Here is a 15,675-nt window from a genome sequence, read left to right on the forward strand (position 1 = left end):
AGAATAAGCTTCCTTTGAAAGTACTTAAGTTTACTCTTTGCATGCTGATTTCTATTACTGCTGACAGCACAGCAGGAGTAATCAGGAGCTGTGTCACTTCATGTCTCCTTTTGCTTACTCCATTTTGGAAACAGGGTGGTAGACCCTTTCCTGCAGCACTATCTCTATGTCCAACCTCACTAGTGTGTGAGGGTTCCTATAGCAGATGTTTCCTGTCCTAGGCCAGGCCGTGTTATCTACAGCACACTCCTTGCCCAAAGGGATAGAACTAACATCAGGAAACCCCACTTTTCAATGGAAGGCTGAAAACACTTCAGAAGTTAAAAGAAACCCTATATACACTATAAAAAGCATTCAGAGAAGTAAGCTGAAAGTCCTTTCATCTTCAGGGAAGGAAGGAAGCTCCCTAGAAAAGAGCTTGGTAGTCACTAAATCTCTGAAAATTTGCTAAAATAGGAGACAAACTACCCCCACTTCCAAAAGTAGTATTTGAAGAGCTAGCTTTGTAGAAGCATGCACATATTAAGCTGTAGCAGGGTCTAAAATATAGAACACAGACAATGCAAATCAACATGAAGTGTTTTTTAAGTTAAGGTCTGAAAATATCAGCACACTAAGTAATATCAAGAATCAGCCTGTTTTGGTTTACTAAATCTTGCAAAGTAGCAAAACTTGCAGTGGAACTTAATTATAATGCAGCCCTAGTCCTGCCCCTCACCCCAGATATTGTCTGCAGTACTGTTACTTCTTCGTATCGGTGATCCACTGAACCATTGAACATACTCAAGGCAGCCCTTCTGTTCTTCAGTTTACTCCTCAAAAAAAGGCTAGGATTTTGACCAAAATAACCAGAGCTTAAGTGTGGAATTAAGTAGACACACTTCTTGTCACTTAAGTTCAAGCTTTTTTTTTTTTTTAAACATTTCATTTTTGTGTGTGTGAAATGAAGTGGTGTGTAGGGAAAAAAAATTGGCTTGAGAAGCAAAAAAGTATTTAATTTTGTTTCTGAGTGGAAGCTGTTCAAGACAGACTCAAAGGAAAAACCTTATTTTGGATGCACTAGCAGGACATGCCATCCTGCAGAGTTCTAACATGCTGTGGGTCACACACCAGCAGTCAGACTGAGAGCTGGCCATGGGGGCAAGTGATTCCTTCACATATGCACCACCAAATGTGAGAGTTGTCTGTCTGGAACAGTGCCTTGTCCACACAGCAATGTGACTGGGGTGTTAGAGGAAAACTGCAAGAGCCAAACACAGGATGCAAGCACAGAGGAAACACCTCTGACGGCTGTCTCTATTGTATCTCATATGGTGCAAAGGCACACACAGACCCTCAAATCATCATTCTAGAGAAACACTAGCTACCAAAACATTAAAGCCAAGCAAAAGACTGTCTTTGTTCTGGTAGCATTTCTGATAGTTCAATGGAGGTGCTTAAAAATGCAGACTGAAAAATTGCAAGAGATCTTGCAACAATGATGCAGGATGATAATTGGTGAAAACTTACTTCCTTTTCTTGTTACTTATTAAGAGGTGGAAAATTAGATTAATTAAAACATAGAAAAAAAATTGTTAACATTCTGTAAAATTATCCAGTAGAAAACAGAGCAAGAGCCACACTTACATGCAGCTTCATCCACTGATAATTCATTGGCCAGAATCCCACCAATTTTGCTAAACGATGGCATCTGTATGCCATACTTCTCTAGCTCCTTTCGCATGTTGCTGATTTCTTCCTCTGTTCACATAAAAAAAGAAATATTATCAGAACAAGAGCATAAGAATTTCACTATGAATCACCATACCTACAAATACAGGTGCAATGTTTTTGAAAACACTTGTGACCAGGGCTGCTTAGCAGGCTTTCCTCCCCATTTTTAAGGAATCTAAGATATGACAAGTATTTCATGCAAATTCACTCCCTTCTGTCCTTCAAAGAGTGACATTCATTAAAAATAGAAGCCTCCCACCTATTTAATTAGGATGTGTTCAGAGCAACCTTGCAGGATGAGAAAAACCATAATAGAAAATATGTACTATGTTAGCAGATTTACTGGGTAAAGAAGCCATCTGTTATTGGATAAGCAGTTTATTACCTGTGAAGTCTACTTTTCCCAGTAGGTCCTGGATCTGTGGTGCTAATCCCAGTTTGAACAGATATAAACTGCAAAGAAAAAAAATTAGAATTTAAAGTCCTGCGTGTGTTTGAGGTGTTTGCTTTCTGTACAAGAAAAAAACACTTTGAAGCTTGTCTTTGACCCTTTAACCCTTTCACTGGCCAATATGGAATAAGTTAACCCTACAGTTTTCTTTTTGCTTTATGTTTAAGTCTTACAGAAAGAGAAATCTTGATCTTTCAAAGAAACATCTCTAAAAGAGATGAGAGGAAGGAGGAAGAAAACAAAAGATGTGAATGTATTTTAGTACAGCTTATAGCTTCGGATCTATGTGCTGGTTTGACTGCATTTTTATATCCCTTTAATTAATAGCTGAAGACACACAAATCACTGACACCTTTTTACTAAGTGTGAAGTAAAAAGGACTTGTAAGTCTGTCTGATCACATCTCAAAAATATTTGCATCAATAGCTATTTAACTTTTGGAAAATGGAGTAATCTCAATTTTAAGTGCTCTCCATGAACTAATGTTTTTGTTTCAATATAGCACAAAAAATATCTATTCTCATTATTCCTAGGGCTCTGGGGTGCTATCTGAAAAGCAGCTAAGCACACACATATTTTCTCCATGCCTTCTAAACATAAGGCTTATATTTATCTATGTTTCTATAATTTATCAATGAAATTCAACAAACAAGTGAATTTTGCAAGCAGAGATCAAAAAAGCTAGATTTTAAAAACAGGACTTAAATAACACTTCACTCCCAATGGATTATTTTGCACCTCTTATTTAAATGTCTTCACTCCAACTTTATACATTGCAAATGTGTGTTATAGCTTGGGTTTTTATTTCTAGAGGAGCACATTTACTTTTTTTTCTGTTAGCAAATTACAGGATGAGATTTCAAAGCAAGTATTTGCAGCTGACATATTTATTTCAGAGCACACAGAACTGGCATTTTATCTTTCATATTACCACAGCTACTCCTCTGCCCTGTCATGACCTGGATGGATACAATAGCACATTTCATGTAGGTCAACACTCCTGACTGCTACAGCCCCTCAAAATCATCGCTGCTGCGGCCATTCTCAATTTTTGAAACAGTCTTAACTGCAAGTTAACAATAACAGGAGAAAATACACATTACTAGAGTAATGAACCAGGTCCCTCCATTACCTTGATCTGCCTGCCAACCTTTCCTTATGGGCTTTTAAAGACATTTTACTCTAAGTTTGAGACAGGAACACAGTCCTTGCTGAAGCATTGGGAATCATACAAACAGCTACAGGTCTAAATTGACCTTTTTTTGAGGTCACCATAATAAAAAGACAGAGGCAAGAAAAGTGGTATGAACATTAGAGACTTGTATTTTTGTTGTTCAGGACTTTTAGAAAGATATTGAGCTATGCATTTTACCTTCCTACACTCTTTTGAGTAAACTCATTAACCACCAGATGGTGCTGAAAATGTGTTTCAAGTCTTGCAGGGAACACAAGGAAACTTCTACTCTGTATTAAGGTAGAATTTCCTTTGAAACAGCTTGCTTAATGCTTTTATAGAGTAACTTGAATCCACATAAAATCAAAAGTAGGAGGTCTTGGGGTTAAGAAAGCTGGATATGAGGCATCAGGAGCAGGGGAGAAACAAAAGGGAAAGGACAGGTCCCAGGTGACATTCCCTTTGCATTGCACACACAGAACTGTAATTCATGTCAGCCAGAGGTTCCCAAGTCTTGTTTTAAGGTTAGTTCATGTATAAAATGCCTTAAAAAACAGATCTGAATATAGTGTGCTTTAAGAAAGAAAAAAAGCAAAACAAAAAATACATGTGTGGGGGACAAAACCCACAACCTATGCTTGTTATTCTACTGCTTACTAGGAAAAGAGTGTTTTGAAGCTGTCTGGCTTGGGAGGCGTAGTTTACCCAGGATATAGCAGTGATCTGCTTGCAAAGATCATTCAAAAACTAATTTTTGAATGAAAATTGTATCTCATAAGCACTGCTATTTAGGAACAAGAATCACTTACCATCTTAATTCAAATTAAGCAGTTTTTAACCACATTTTGTCCAGGACAAAAATCAAATTAGACTTTCACGAGAGAAACAATGCAAGAAATGATGACTATGCCTTCTTATTTTATGAGCCTGGCTTTAAGTATTGGGTTTTCAGCAGAAGAAAAGCTAGAGGTTAATTATATTCAACAGGAGACTAGAAACTGAAGATGACTCTGCTTATTTCAGTGGGGCTGGACTAGCTGAGCTTTAAAGATCTCTTCCAACCCAAACTACTCTATGATTCTACAGAATCATTTAAGTCACTCATTCCTGGCAGACCAATGCTTTATTTGACAGCACAAGTTGTTCCACATACTTTAAGTACAGTTGTCATCATTTCAGACTTGAACCAGGACATATACATTTACACCATTTTGCTTAAAGTCTTTGTCTATCTTCACACTCTTTAGCAGCTCAAAGATCAGCAAAACCCCAAATAACCAAAGACTTTTAATGTGAAATTTTAACATTTCAGATGTCAAATAGACCCTTTGGACAGACAGATCCTTTTGCTGTTATTACCTGCAGTTAAGGCTATTTCATGTTTCTTAAAGTGGCTATTAAAAAAACCCACCTTATAAATTTTAAACACTTAAATTATGTACATTGACTATGCCTAAATGAATTAATGTAGGAAACATCTCAGCTAAATATGGGTCTAGGATTTGCAAGAACTGGAATGAGAAAGCGTGCTGTGTTAAATTTACATATTTTTGTTGGAAAGCTCAAGAATCATGTTGCTTTGGAATATATTTGCTAACAACTAGGAAAGAATGGGTAGCAGATCAACCACTCACCTCTCAGAGACTGTTCAATTTTCTTAAGTTACAAGCCTTTGCTAATTGAACACATTCTCCAAAATGCATTAGAATTTAGCATTAAAAATCAATGGTGATTCTTCATAGAGAGGTCACATGCATATTCTACAGCTGCAAAGGTGAAAAGCCAGCCTGCAATTGATATTTCTAGATGTTGTGTTGCTGGACCCAAAAAAAAACCAGGGACATGTATTCTCCGGGGTCAGCGAACCCTGTACTGATGCCCTGAAGAGGATGCTCTGACAAACCCAGAGAGTAGAGCAGGTGGGGTGCACAGCATGGAGCCATTGGGAAAGACACCAGCAGGTCAGTAGTTACAACAACAACAATGAAGGAGAACAGAACTGGACTCCTGCACCTCAGTGTTCCTCTGATGCCAACCCAACTGGGAAGGCTGCTAGCCAGGAAAGTGCCCTGTCCTTAATTCTGTTGTTTCTCAGATTGCTTTCAATGTAGACTGCGTGCCATTCAATACTGACACTGAAGTTTGATTTGAAAGATTCCAATGAAGGACTTATAACATGCATTTTAGGAAAAGGTATGGAAATAAATTAATCTTGACAATTGTTTCTTTGATTCTACATGCTACAGGAGATGCAGGCTTGTGGCTCTACACTTCCATGGGAAAGCATCATAACAAAAAGCATTATAGGCCTATTCTCCTTCAGTGTGGCTTGACACGTTTGATATCAAGTCCATTTCTAAAATAATAGCTCATAAGAGCAGAGTTATAGCTTTGTGTTGATATGCAGCAAGGAGAAGTAATTTAAACAAGACAAACTTGGAAGTGAAATCTGAGACAACACAGACCCATTCTTATACTGGCATAAATCTTGGAGCATGTCAAGATGGAGAAACAAAAACTTCTGCCAAAGGTTTTTTTTTGCCATTGCAAAATTCATTTCAAGATCTAAAGAGTTATTGCCATTGCAATAATTAGACAGGTCTTAAGAAGATGTCTAATTGATGGGTTTATTGTTCTTGTAGCATTTAGATTCACAGTAGACAAAGTCCTCCTCCATACATGAGGAAGCAAACATCAGAAAACCTCATTGTGTTCATCCAACTCCTGTAAAACTCTTGCTCTGGCTCATAACATCAACTCCAAATACCTAGCATTCAAAAGAAATATGAACATTGGTGGTATGCCCTATTTATTAGCAGCGGGTTGTGCATAGTAGAGTGCAAGAGCAGGCACATAATTTCAAAGATTAGACCTTAAATTTCAATTACAGCATGTATTGAATAGTTTTTGACCTGTAGCCCTGGAGCAACTGATGTGTCATGAATACTATTAGGAACATAGAAGAGAGTTTGGGGCATAAGTTAGTTATGTTCTCTGCAAACATATTATGCAAGAAACTGATGAAAGGAAAAGGTCTCCATATGCAGGAAATCAGGTGGGAGAACCACAAGAGGGAGAAGCTGTCTACCAACATGAGTGTCCCTCACACCAGACACAGCACAAGGCAGATGTTTGGTACTTTTACTGGTGAACATCAAGAAAATCCTTAAGGCAGGACATAATTTAAAGCTCTACCTTCAGTGATGAGGTCAAAGCCTTCCTGACTTTACATTTAAAATAATGTTCCTCAGAACTCCAAGAGCTTGAAAAAAAATATTATTTTTCACATAAATGACCTCAGAATACAGTAATTATTTGCTCCTCTTTTGGGACAGAAAGGTGTCGATTCATCATTTTCACTCTGATCAGCATCCCTGCCCTGTGGTTGCACTAACTTTTTGCTAAGTTTTTGTTCCTTTATTTGGTTTCTGTTGCAGTTCTTTGAAGTTATATATGTACTTTGTGGGTGGTGCACTTGTTGAGAGAGGGATGTCTGTGCTAAATTTACTAGTTCATTTGTTTTGAAAATCATTTGCCTAATAGTCCTGAAAAAGTAGGACTTCTGTCTCTAACTTTAAAGTAATGGACTTATAAATTCTGACAGGTTTTGATAAGCTAATTAGCCTAAAGTAATTCAAGACTTACATTCCTAGCTTTGACTGTAACTTTTACTCCCATCACTAGTTACCTTAGAGCATGAATGCAATATATCATCCTAGGGATATTTTTCCGGTCGTAGACATCTGTAGTTTCTGGATAAAAGATCTGAAAAACAAAGAACATGCAGTTAAAGGAGAATACATATTACTGAGTGGAAAAGTAGCTGAAATGATATCTCTGCAGAACCATACCTTAGACTTACAGAAGTTCAACTGTTACTCCTATACAGTTATGAATCAAGTCTCTTCAGCTGTTATTTTTACTTTATTAAACTCTTCCTTATGAAAACTACTGATAAAACATAAAAGCTACTTATTAAGAAGCAAGAAAGGAGGTTAAGAAGACAGCATTTCAGCAAGATTTTTAGAGAAGGTCCTCCAGCACAAGCTCAGCCAGTAAGGCTTGTGTTCTCCTACATGCATCCAAAACCTGGGATGCAGTTACAATTTGCAAAGCCTCATTGTGAACAAAACACTATCAAATATGGTTTAAAAATGCAAAATTCTAGTTGCCAGCACCCCCAACTGTAAATGCATAATTTATAGAGAAAGATATTCAGATAGAGGAATATTAAGCAATTTAGCCAAAAAGTCACATCATAAGTTCCAATTCTGATTCTACCACTAATTTGTTCCTGGCCTTGATCCCAGTCACTAAACACTATTTCTCCACTAAAATAAAATAAAATAAAACAAAACACTTAGCTAAATGTGAGAGCTGGCAGCATGCTTCCAGGCCAGCCACTCGTGGCTGCAGTGTCCCATGGTTAACAAGACAAGATTGAGCAAGGCAAGAGCACAGTTTGCTCACAGCAGCTTTAGGAGGGACACCTGAGAAAATTTTGGACACAACCATCCTCCACAACAAAACCAAAACATCTTGGAGGAGGGATGGCAGGGTGGAAATCAGCCAGCTGAATGAAGAACTCAAGTGAAACAAAAAAAAGCCAGACCTGAGAAAGGCAGGACTTCCCCCATCTCCATGGCATTTCTGATGGCAGTTGTGGGTGCCCTTTTCTGCTTACAGTCACCTGCAATTACTTTGCCTGCAGTGACTGGCCACTAGCCCCCACAGTCCTTCAGGCAGCCATGCAAACACCCTCACAGTGCCAAACCCCATAGTACATGTGGCAGTGCTGGGGCCAGCCCCACTCAGGCACCCTAGGGCAGCTGCTGCCCAGCCTGGGCAAGGGATTACTCCCCCCAGGCTGTGTGCAGGTGCTAAAGTGTCCGAACAAGCAGAGTGTGTTTCTACACAGCCCTTTCTTAAACAGTTTTAATCTGGAAAAGACTCACTGATGCCCAGAAACAGCAGCACAGAGGGTAGATGACAAATGAAGGTCAGTAAGGAGGAAGATATATATGAAAGGTGACCCAAGAAAGCAGCTGATGGAAGAGGAGCAGCAGCATGACCACACAGATGCACTGGAGTGTGCAAGGACAGTCTGGAAACAGGGTAGAGGCAGAAAAATTGGGACATATATTAAAAGGAAGAGGCAGCAAGAGACATGATGAGAAGTAGTAACCTAAAGGGGGCAAATATTTAAGTTTTCTGTTTCAAACTCTATTACGTTCATGTCCCCACTGAGATTGCACTAGCAAGCAGATATAGCTAAAACACTGCTAGTGTTCCTATTGGGCTACACATGGGAGAAGCACCCTGAGCATTTCTACCCATGGCACTGGTCATCCACAGCAGCCTCAGCCCATGCACACCAGCAGCAGTGGCACATCACTGACACTGCTGTCAGCATTACCTTCTCTTCAGATTTGTTTCCCAAACTACAGAATCACAGAATGTTAGGGATTGGAAGGGACCTCAAAAGATCATCTAGCCTGGTTCCTGCTGGAGCAGGAACACCTGGATGAGGTTACACAGGAAAGTGTCCAAGGGGGTTTTGAATGTCTCCAGAGAAGGAGATTCCACAACCTCCCTGGGCAGCCTGTTCCAGTGTCTGTCACCCTCACTGTAAAGAAGTTTCTTCTCATATTTGAGTGGAACCTCCTGTGTTCCAGTTTGAACTCATTGCCTCTTGTCCTGTCATTGGTTGTCACTGAGAAGAGCCTGGTTTCATCCTTCTGACATGCAGCCTTTACATATTTATAACCATTAATGAGATCCTCCCTCAGTGTCCTCTTCTCCAATCTAAAGAGACCCAGCTCCCTCAGCCTTTCCTCATAAGGGAGATGCTCCACTCCCTTAATCATCTTTGTGGCCCTGCGCTGGACTCTCTCCAGCAGTTCTCTGTCCTTCTTGAACACAGGGACCCAGAACTGGATACAGTACTCCAGGTGTGGTCTCACCAGGGCAGAGTAGAGGGGAAGGAGAACCTCTCTTGACCTCTCATCCTTCTGTCCACCAGGACCCCCAGGTTCCTTCCCCCTCCACTGCTCTCTAATAGGTCATTTCCCAACTTATACTGCAATCTGGGGTTGTTCTTGCCCAGATGCAAGACTCTACACTTTCCCTTGTTATATTTCATTAAATTTTTCCCCGCCCAAGTCTCCAGCCTGTCCAGGTCTCTGGATGGCAGCACAGCCTTCTGGCATGTCAGCCACCCCTTCCAGCTTGGTATCATGAGCAAACTTGCTGACAGTGCACTCTATGCCCTCATCCAAGTCACTGATGAATATCACAGTATGTTTGGGATTGGAAGGGACCTCAAAAGATCATCTAGTCCAATCCCCCTGCTGCAGCAGGAACGCCTAGGTGAGGTCACACAGGAACATGTCCAGGTGGGTTTTGAATGTCTCCAGAGAAGGAGACTCCACAACCTCCCTGGGCAGCCTGTTCCAGTGTCTGTCACCCTCACTGAGAAGAAGTTTTTTCTCAAATTTAAGTGGAACCTTCTGTCTTCCGGCTGGATCCCATTACCCCTTGTCCTATCATTGTTTGCCACCGAGAAGAGCCTGGCTCCATCCTTGTGGCACTCACCCTTTATATATTTATAAACATTAATAAGGTCACCCCTCAGTCTCCTCTTCTCCAAACTAAAGAGACCCAGCTCCTTCAGCCTTTCTTAATAAGGGAGGTGCTCCACTCCCTTAATCATCTTTTTTGCCATACACTGGACCCTCTCCAGCAGTTCCCTGTCCTTCTTGAACTGAGGGGCCCAGAACCGGACACAATATTCCAGATAGGGTCTCACCAGGGCAGAGTAGAGGGGAAGGAGGACCTCTCTTGATCTACTAACCACCCCCCTTGTAATACACCCCAGGATGCCATTGGCCTTCCTGGCCACAAGGGCACAGCGCTGGCTCATGGTCATCCCGTTGTCCACCAGGACTCCCAGGTCCCTTTCCCCGCCACTGCTCTCTAATATGTAATTTCCCAACCTATACTGGAACCTGGGGTTGTTCCTGCCCAGATGCAGGACTCTACACTTTCCCTTGTTAAATTTCATCAGGTTATTCCCCACCCAACTCTCCAGCCTGTCCAGGTCTCTGGATGGCAGCACAGCCTTCTGGCGTGTCAGCCACTCCTCCCAGCTTAGTGTCATCAGCAGCCTTTCTGATAGTACATCCTATTCCTCATCTAAATCATTAATTAATATATTGAATAATATTGACCCCAGTACTGAACCCTGAGGCACTCCACTAGATACTGGCCTCCAACTAGACTCTGCCCCATTGACAATGATTCTCTGGCTTCTTTCCTTAAGCCATTTCACAGACCACCTCACTACCCAATCGTTCAGACCACACTTCCTCAGTTTAGCTGTGAGGATGCTGTGAGAGACTGTGTAAAATGCTTTACTGAAGTCAAGATAGACCACATCTACTGCTTTGCCATCATCTGCAGCTACCCTGCCTTGTAGACTGGTGCTTACAGTAAGTCTACGCTTAAGCAGACAAAAGGGGATCTCAGTGAATCAGTGCCTTGAGCTAGTTTCTTTACTCAAATTTTAGGGCTTACCTTAGGCAGACCAATGGACTCCATTGCTCGCAACCACTGCACAGTGTTGTCAGTGTGTCGAAAATGAAGGCCTGATCTCTATTGAAAACATAGAAGGAAAAGATGACAAAAACTGTGTAAAAAAAAATTATCTAGTTATTAGTCCTCCTGTTGCATCTCAATTTTATATCTTGAAACCAAGTTCAGGGAATTGTTCAGTAGCTTTTTGGAGAAAAAGCTGGCTGTCAAATATCAGGAACCACTACAAAATACAGAAGTGGTAACACTACATAGCAGTACTGTGAAGAACAGATAAGGAGTTCCTGGTCACTGTTCAGGTCTACCTGAATACTTGAACCTCCCTACAACCTACACAAACAGCAGTTAAAAGAGCAAAGTGGGAAAGTATTTTATTTATTTTTATTATTTTTAAAGAGTCAAAGTAAAGGCTGAAAGAAACCTGAACTCAAGTTTTGGAGATTTTCAAGAGAAGCCTTTAAATGTAACTGGGATTCTTAACCATAGTTCTGTTAACCATATGGGACCTAGAGCAGTTTAATTTCTCAACTCTCAAACAACAGCTAGTGATTATATCTTGAAAATGTCAATTTCAAATTTTTTCTACCACCTCTAGATGTTGAGATAATACATTCCATAGTGCTGCTAATGCATATACAGATGTATTTTTATATTATTGAGGATCTTGGAGGCAATTAACAGCTTACACACATAGCAAGTTAAGTTTAGTTACTGGTAGATTGGTCATTGCTTTTCAGTGTTTAATTTGTTAAAATAAACACACCAATCTAATTAAGTGAGTATCCTCCCATTCAAGATAGGGAAAGTTCAGAATAGTTATCGGGTTTAATTATTTAATTACTTTTGGCTCCTATTCCTAATAAGGAATAATTGTATAAGTGATAAAGCTCATGTTCTCTCTGGAGCCAGAAGTGTAATTTGTTCAGCATTAAAAACATTTAATGACACTAACATAGTTTTTATAAGGGTAAAGTATTTCTAATTTATCATGCTGGCTTCTTAGTGTTTTATGTCTTCTATCTAGTCCTGACAGCCTTGTAAAAGATATGCATAAAATTAACCAACCACGCTTGCGTACCTTTAAGAGTTGGAAGACAGACATTACATTTTTTTGTCTTGTTGGTGAGAGAACTGAAAAAGTTATTACCTTATAGCGTGCTTGCTCCACATCATAGATCTTTTTGTCTGACACCACGTTAGGGGCAAAGAATTTTGCAAGCTTGGCAAGGTAAACACCATTTCTTAAGCCTTCCTCCAGCTCCGTAGTTGGGGGCAGCTCTTCTTTCAAGCAGACCTCCATCCACCTACAGAGACATAATTTGAAAAACATGGTTATTTGTGATTTTAGTGGTTTAGAAGTGACATCTTTCACCCACAACCATCATACTTTTAATGTCACCACCACAACATAATCACAGTTAGTAAAAGGTACAGATTAAGGAGAAAATTCTCTTATTCACATGGCAGATCAAAATTACTAGACAGAATCATATCTGCACTGTGTGGTCATGACCTGTCAGTAACCAAACAATGTGCTTTGAAGTATATGTCCCCTAGGGGCTCTAATTTATTTTGAGTTTTCACACTGCTGTGTGAAAATATTCAGATCTGTTGAACAGCACTAGGCTTTTAAATACAGTAATTTAAGCTGAAAATGGAAAAAAATACTAAGTACTGTATCTTACTGATGTTTGCATTTAAAAAAAGCTCTGTTAGCCTATGCCAGGGCTGAACCTCAAGGGCACTGAGGCCAGCAGTGTGCTGGTCAAGGTTAGTTCCTGCAGCCAAGGTGTGCTACAACCCAAGATTGCTGCAATGCTCATCTCTGTACAAAACACTCCTGCAGCTCATCCTCCTCCTGCAACACATGGCAACTCCCCACCTTTACCTGTGAAACACAGTGAGATGCCAGAGAAAAGACTGAAGCTTTTTTTGAAACTGCCCAAGGTACACGGTGCATTTGAGGTCTGCCTGGCAGTGACTTGGCCCATCACCCATCAGATGGGATGGCTTCTCTGCAAACAGTGACTAAATCCTTCAAAGTGGTAGTTACTTAGATGCAATAGATATGGTATAAGATAGAAAACAGTAATTATGAAATATATAGCCAATTCAGAAGAGCAGTAACAAACATAAAACCACATTATCTATTGTTTTTGTATGGAGTAGTCAAGAGAAATACCTACCAAAGCACTCCTGAAAAACATTAGCAACCTCATCACTGGACCAGAAGTTCCTTACATTGGTGTTTAAAATGTTTTGGCCCTGTGATATTATTCTTAGTTCTAGCAGCTAAAACACGTTACAAGAACTATAAATCTGGTTAATTTTTTCCCCAATTATTTTTTCCTTAGGTAATCTCTGCTCTTGTTAGAAGGACATTAACAGCACTACAAATGGAAAAGAACAAAGCTGAAGACATTAGTTCTCTTTACTTACTGTCACTAAGGCAGCATTGCTATATGCTGCACAAGACAGCATTACAAATCTAACATCACCTCCACAAGGGTGACTTCAGAAACCAGAAAGCTGGAATCCAAATTGAAATGGAACCAGTTTTTCCCCCACCACAGAGAAGAAAAAAAGCTCACGATATCATTTTAGTTCACTTTAAAACTTAAGACAAATGACCTACTCCATTACACTTTTGGATTTGTTATAGGACATATGAAAGTTGTTTCACTGAAGCACAGACTACCCAAATAGCTCTTCAGGAAACCACCAGCCATAAATCTGGGACAGTATCACACAAAGTTGCATGAAGCAAGTATAATTAGGAGAACTGTAGTTTTGCAGTATAAAAACCGCTTCAGTGAGGAGAATCATAACTCTGGCAAGTTTCCTTGCTCTGTCCTGCATTGTGTATTCACATTATGGGTCCATGCCAAGGGTCCCAAAAGTCATTCTTATTAATGACATTTTATAGACTAAATAAATACGCACACTAAGGCAAAGTGTCACAACATTTGTCTTCTCCAAAACAGGGGACAAGAAAGAAATAAAGAATACGTACTCCTAGCAAATGTGGGTTTTACCTGAGCCAGTTAGCTCTTTCTATAGAATTTATTTCCTAATATTTATCTTCTAGAAAAGAGTTGCATGAATCGCAGGAGGAGCTTGCTGAGCCACAGGAGCTCACCACAAGCTGAAACTGACCCTGTTGTCTAATGGAGCATTTCCAGTGATATGAACCATATGCCCACACAAAAGCATTTGCCAGGTTGCATTGGGCCTTTTACACTCCTAAGCATCAGCTTTCTTACGAAAGCATTTTTTCTGACCTCTTCAGTCCAGAGCACCAAAAAAGATCACACTGGAACTGTCTTTGAAGATACACACTCATGCCCCCCAAAATTGCTTTTCTTCCTTCTGGTGCAAAAGTTTGCTACTTAGAAGCAACTTTCCCCTGGCTTGATTCTCAGGTGACTGGTCCAGAACCAGCTGGTGCTCCCTCTAAAAGCCAGCTCCCTCTAAAACCCTGCTATTTGCCCTTCCATCACAAGCAGCTCTTCTTCAGGTTTTCTTTCACCATAACACCAAGGTTCACCAACAGAAAGAGCTCCATGTGTCAGAACCAGCCCAGATGTTACATTTAACATCCTTACAGTTGAATGTGTTTTAGCAAGGCATCACTTAGTGCTAAGAAGGAAGGGCTAATAGCCACCTAGGCACAACACTAGGAAAGAACAGCAGCCTTCAGAGCAGATCTAGGTTATAATTTATAACCTTCAAATTCTTGTTCTTGTGACACAAAGAGCTTGCTATTTATAGCTCACTGCTGTTTATGAAAGGCAGCAGAATGAATGCATTTGATTGGGTTGGGTCTGGTTTTATTAAAGAGTCCATATAAAATTGAGTCATTTCACAAGCTCTAAATGAGATGCTGATCCAAGGTGAAAGCTACTCAACCTTTCAAACCTTTTATTATTCACTCAGCAAAACCATTGTGGATTTTTCTCCAGCATTGTGATGAGCCTTTAAGATTAATCTGGAACTACTCTGTTCTGGACAAGGGGGCTACCTTATCTACTGGGTAAATGCAATACACCCAGGGATAAACAGGAAACCATATGAGGAAGAAAAGAAACCAGCAAATAAGGGTAACAAAGGAAACAATTCTCAATCCAACAAGTCCAGAAAACATACAAGCAAACACCTCTTTTTTAAAAGTAGAATGTCAGTAATTTAGTGGAAAAGAAGAAAAAGTAGAAAGAAGTAGAGGAGACCTGAAAGATGCATAGTGTTTCTTTCCATTCGTACCTAAAATTCTTTAAGTGGCATCCATTCTAGAAAAACTCATAGGTCTGCAATAGAGCAACTGTAACTTAAAGCTTTTGGGAGGCATTCTCCAAGACTCAGAACAGAGCTACAGCTGTATTACAATTAAGGTAAATTTTACCAACATTTGGAAGTTGCAGAACTTAGCTACAACAAGGTCTACTGTGAAAGGATTTTCTCTATTTTGCACATGTGTAATCAGAGGAAGGAAAAACCTCAGGATTTGCATAAAAGCCTGCCAAAATGTGAACAACCCTGCAAGTTTTAGTTGTGCATACGGCTGCTCAACTTTCTTACTCTCTCTTGTAGTATATATTAAGATATTTGTAGCACTTTTCTTCCCAATGCTTACAATTACAATAGCTTTGTTCCCTTTACACTGGCCCAGTTAAAAGGGAATTACAGTTTTAAACCAAAAGCAGCATTACTTTCAGGTTGTGAGGTTCTGCTTTTTAAGACACAGTTC

The 15,675-nt window shown here is 40.0% G+C and overlaps 1 protein-coding gene across 3 annotated transcripts in view; it reads right to left on the reverse strand.

Moving 5' to 3' along the window:
- The window catches only part of IQGAP2 (IQ motif containing GTPase activating protein 2), a 125,794-nt gene that overhangs the window by 50,278 nt on the left and 59,841 nt on the right, over positions 1–15,675 (reverse strand). For all 3 annotated transcript variants that reach the window (XM_080362898.1, XM_080362897.1, XM_080362896.1), the window contains exons 3-7: positions 12,079–12,235; positions 10,914–10,991; positions 7,027–7,103; positions 2,099–2,166; positions 1,627–1,740 (exon numbers count right to left, since the gene is read on the reverse strand). In XM_080362898.1, the coding sequence (XP_080219024.1) occupies positions 1,627–1,740; positions 2,099–2,166; positions 7,027–7,103; positions 10,914–10,991; positions 12,079–12,235 (494 nt within the window). The remainder of the gene's footprint in view (positions 1–1,626; positions 1,741–2,098; positions 2,167–7,026; positions 7,104–10,913; positions 10,992–12,078; positions 12,236–15,675) is intronic.

This window comes from Nesoenas mayeri, assembly GCF_963082525.1.
Source record: "Nesoenas mayeri genome assembly, chromosome: Z".
NCBI classification, from domain to species: Eukaryota; Metazoa; Chordata; class Aves; order Columbiformes; family Columbidae; genus Nesoenas; species Nesoenas mayeri.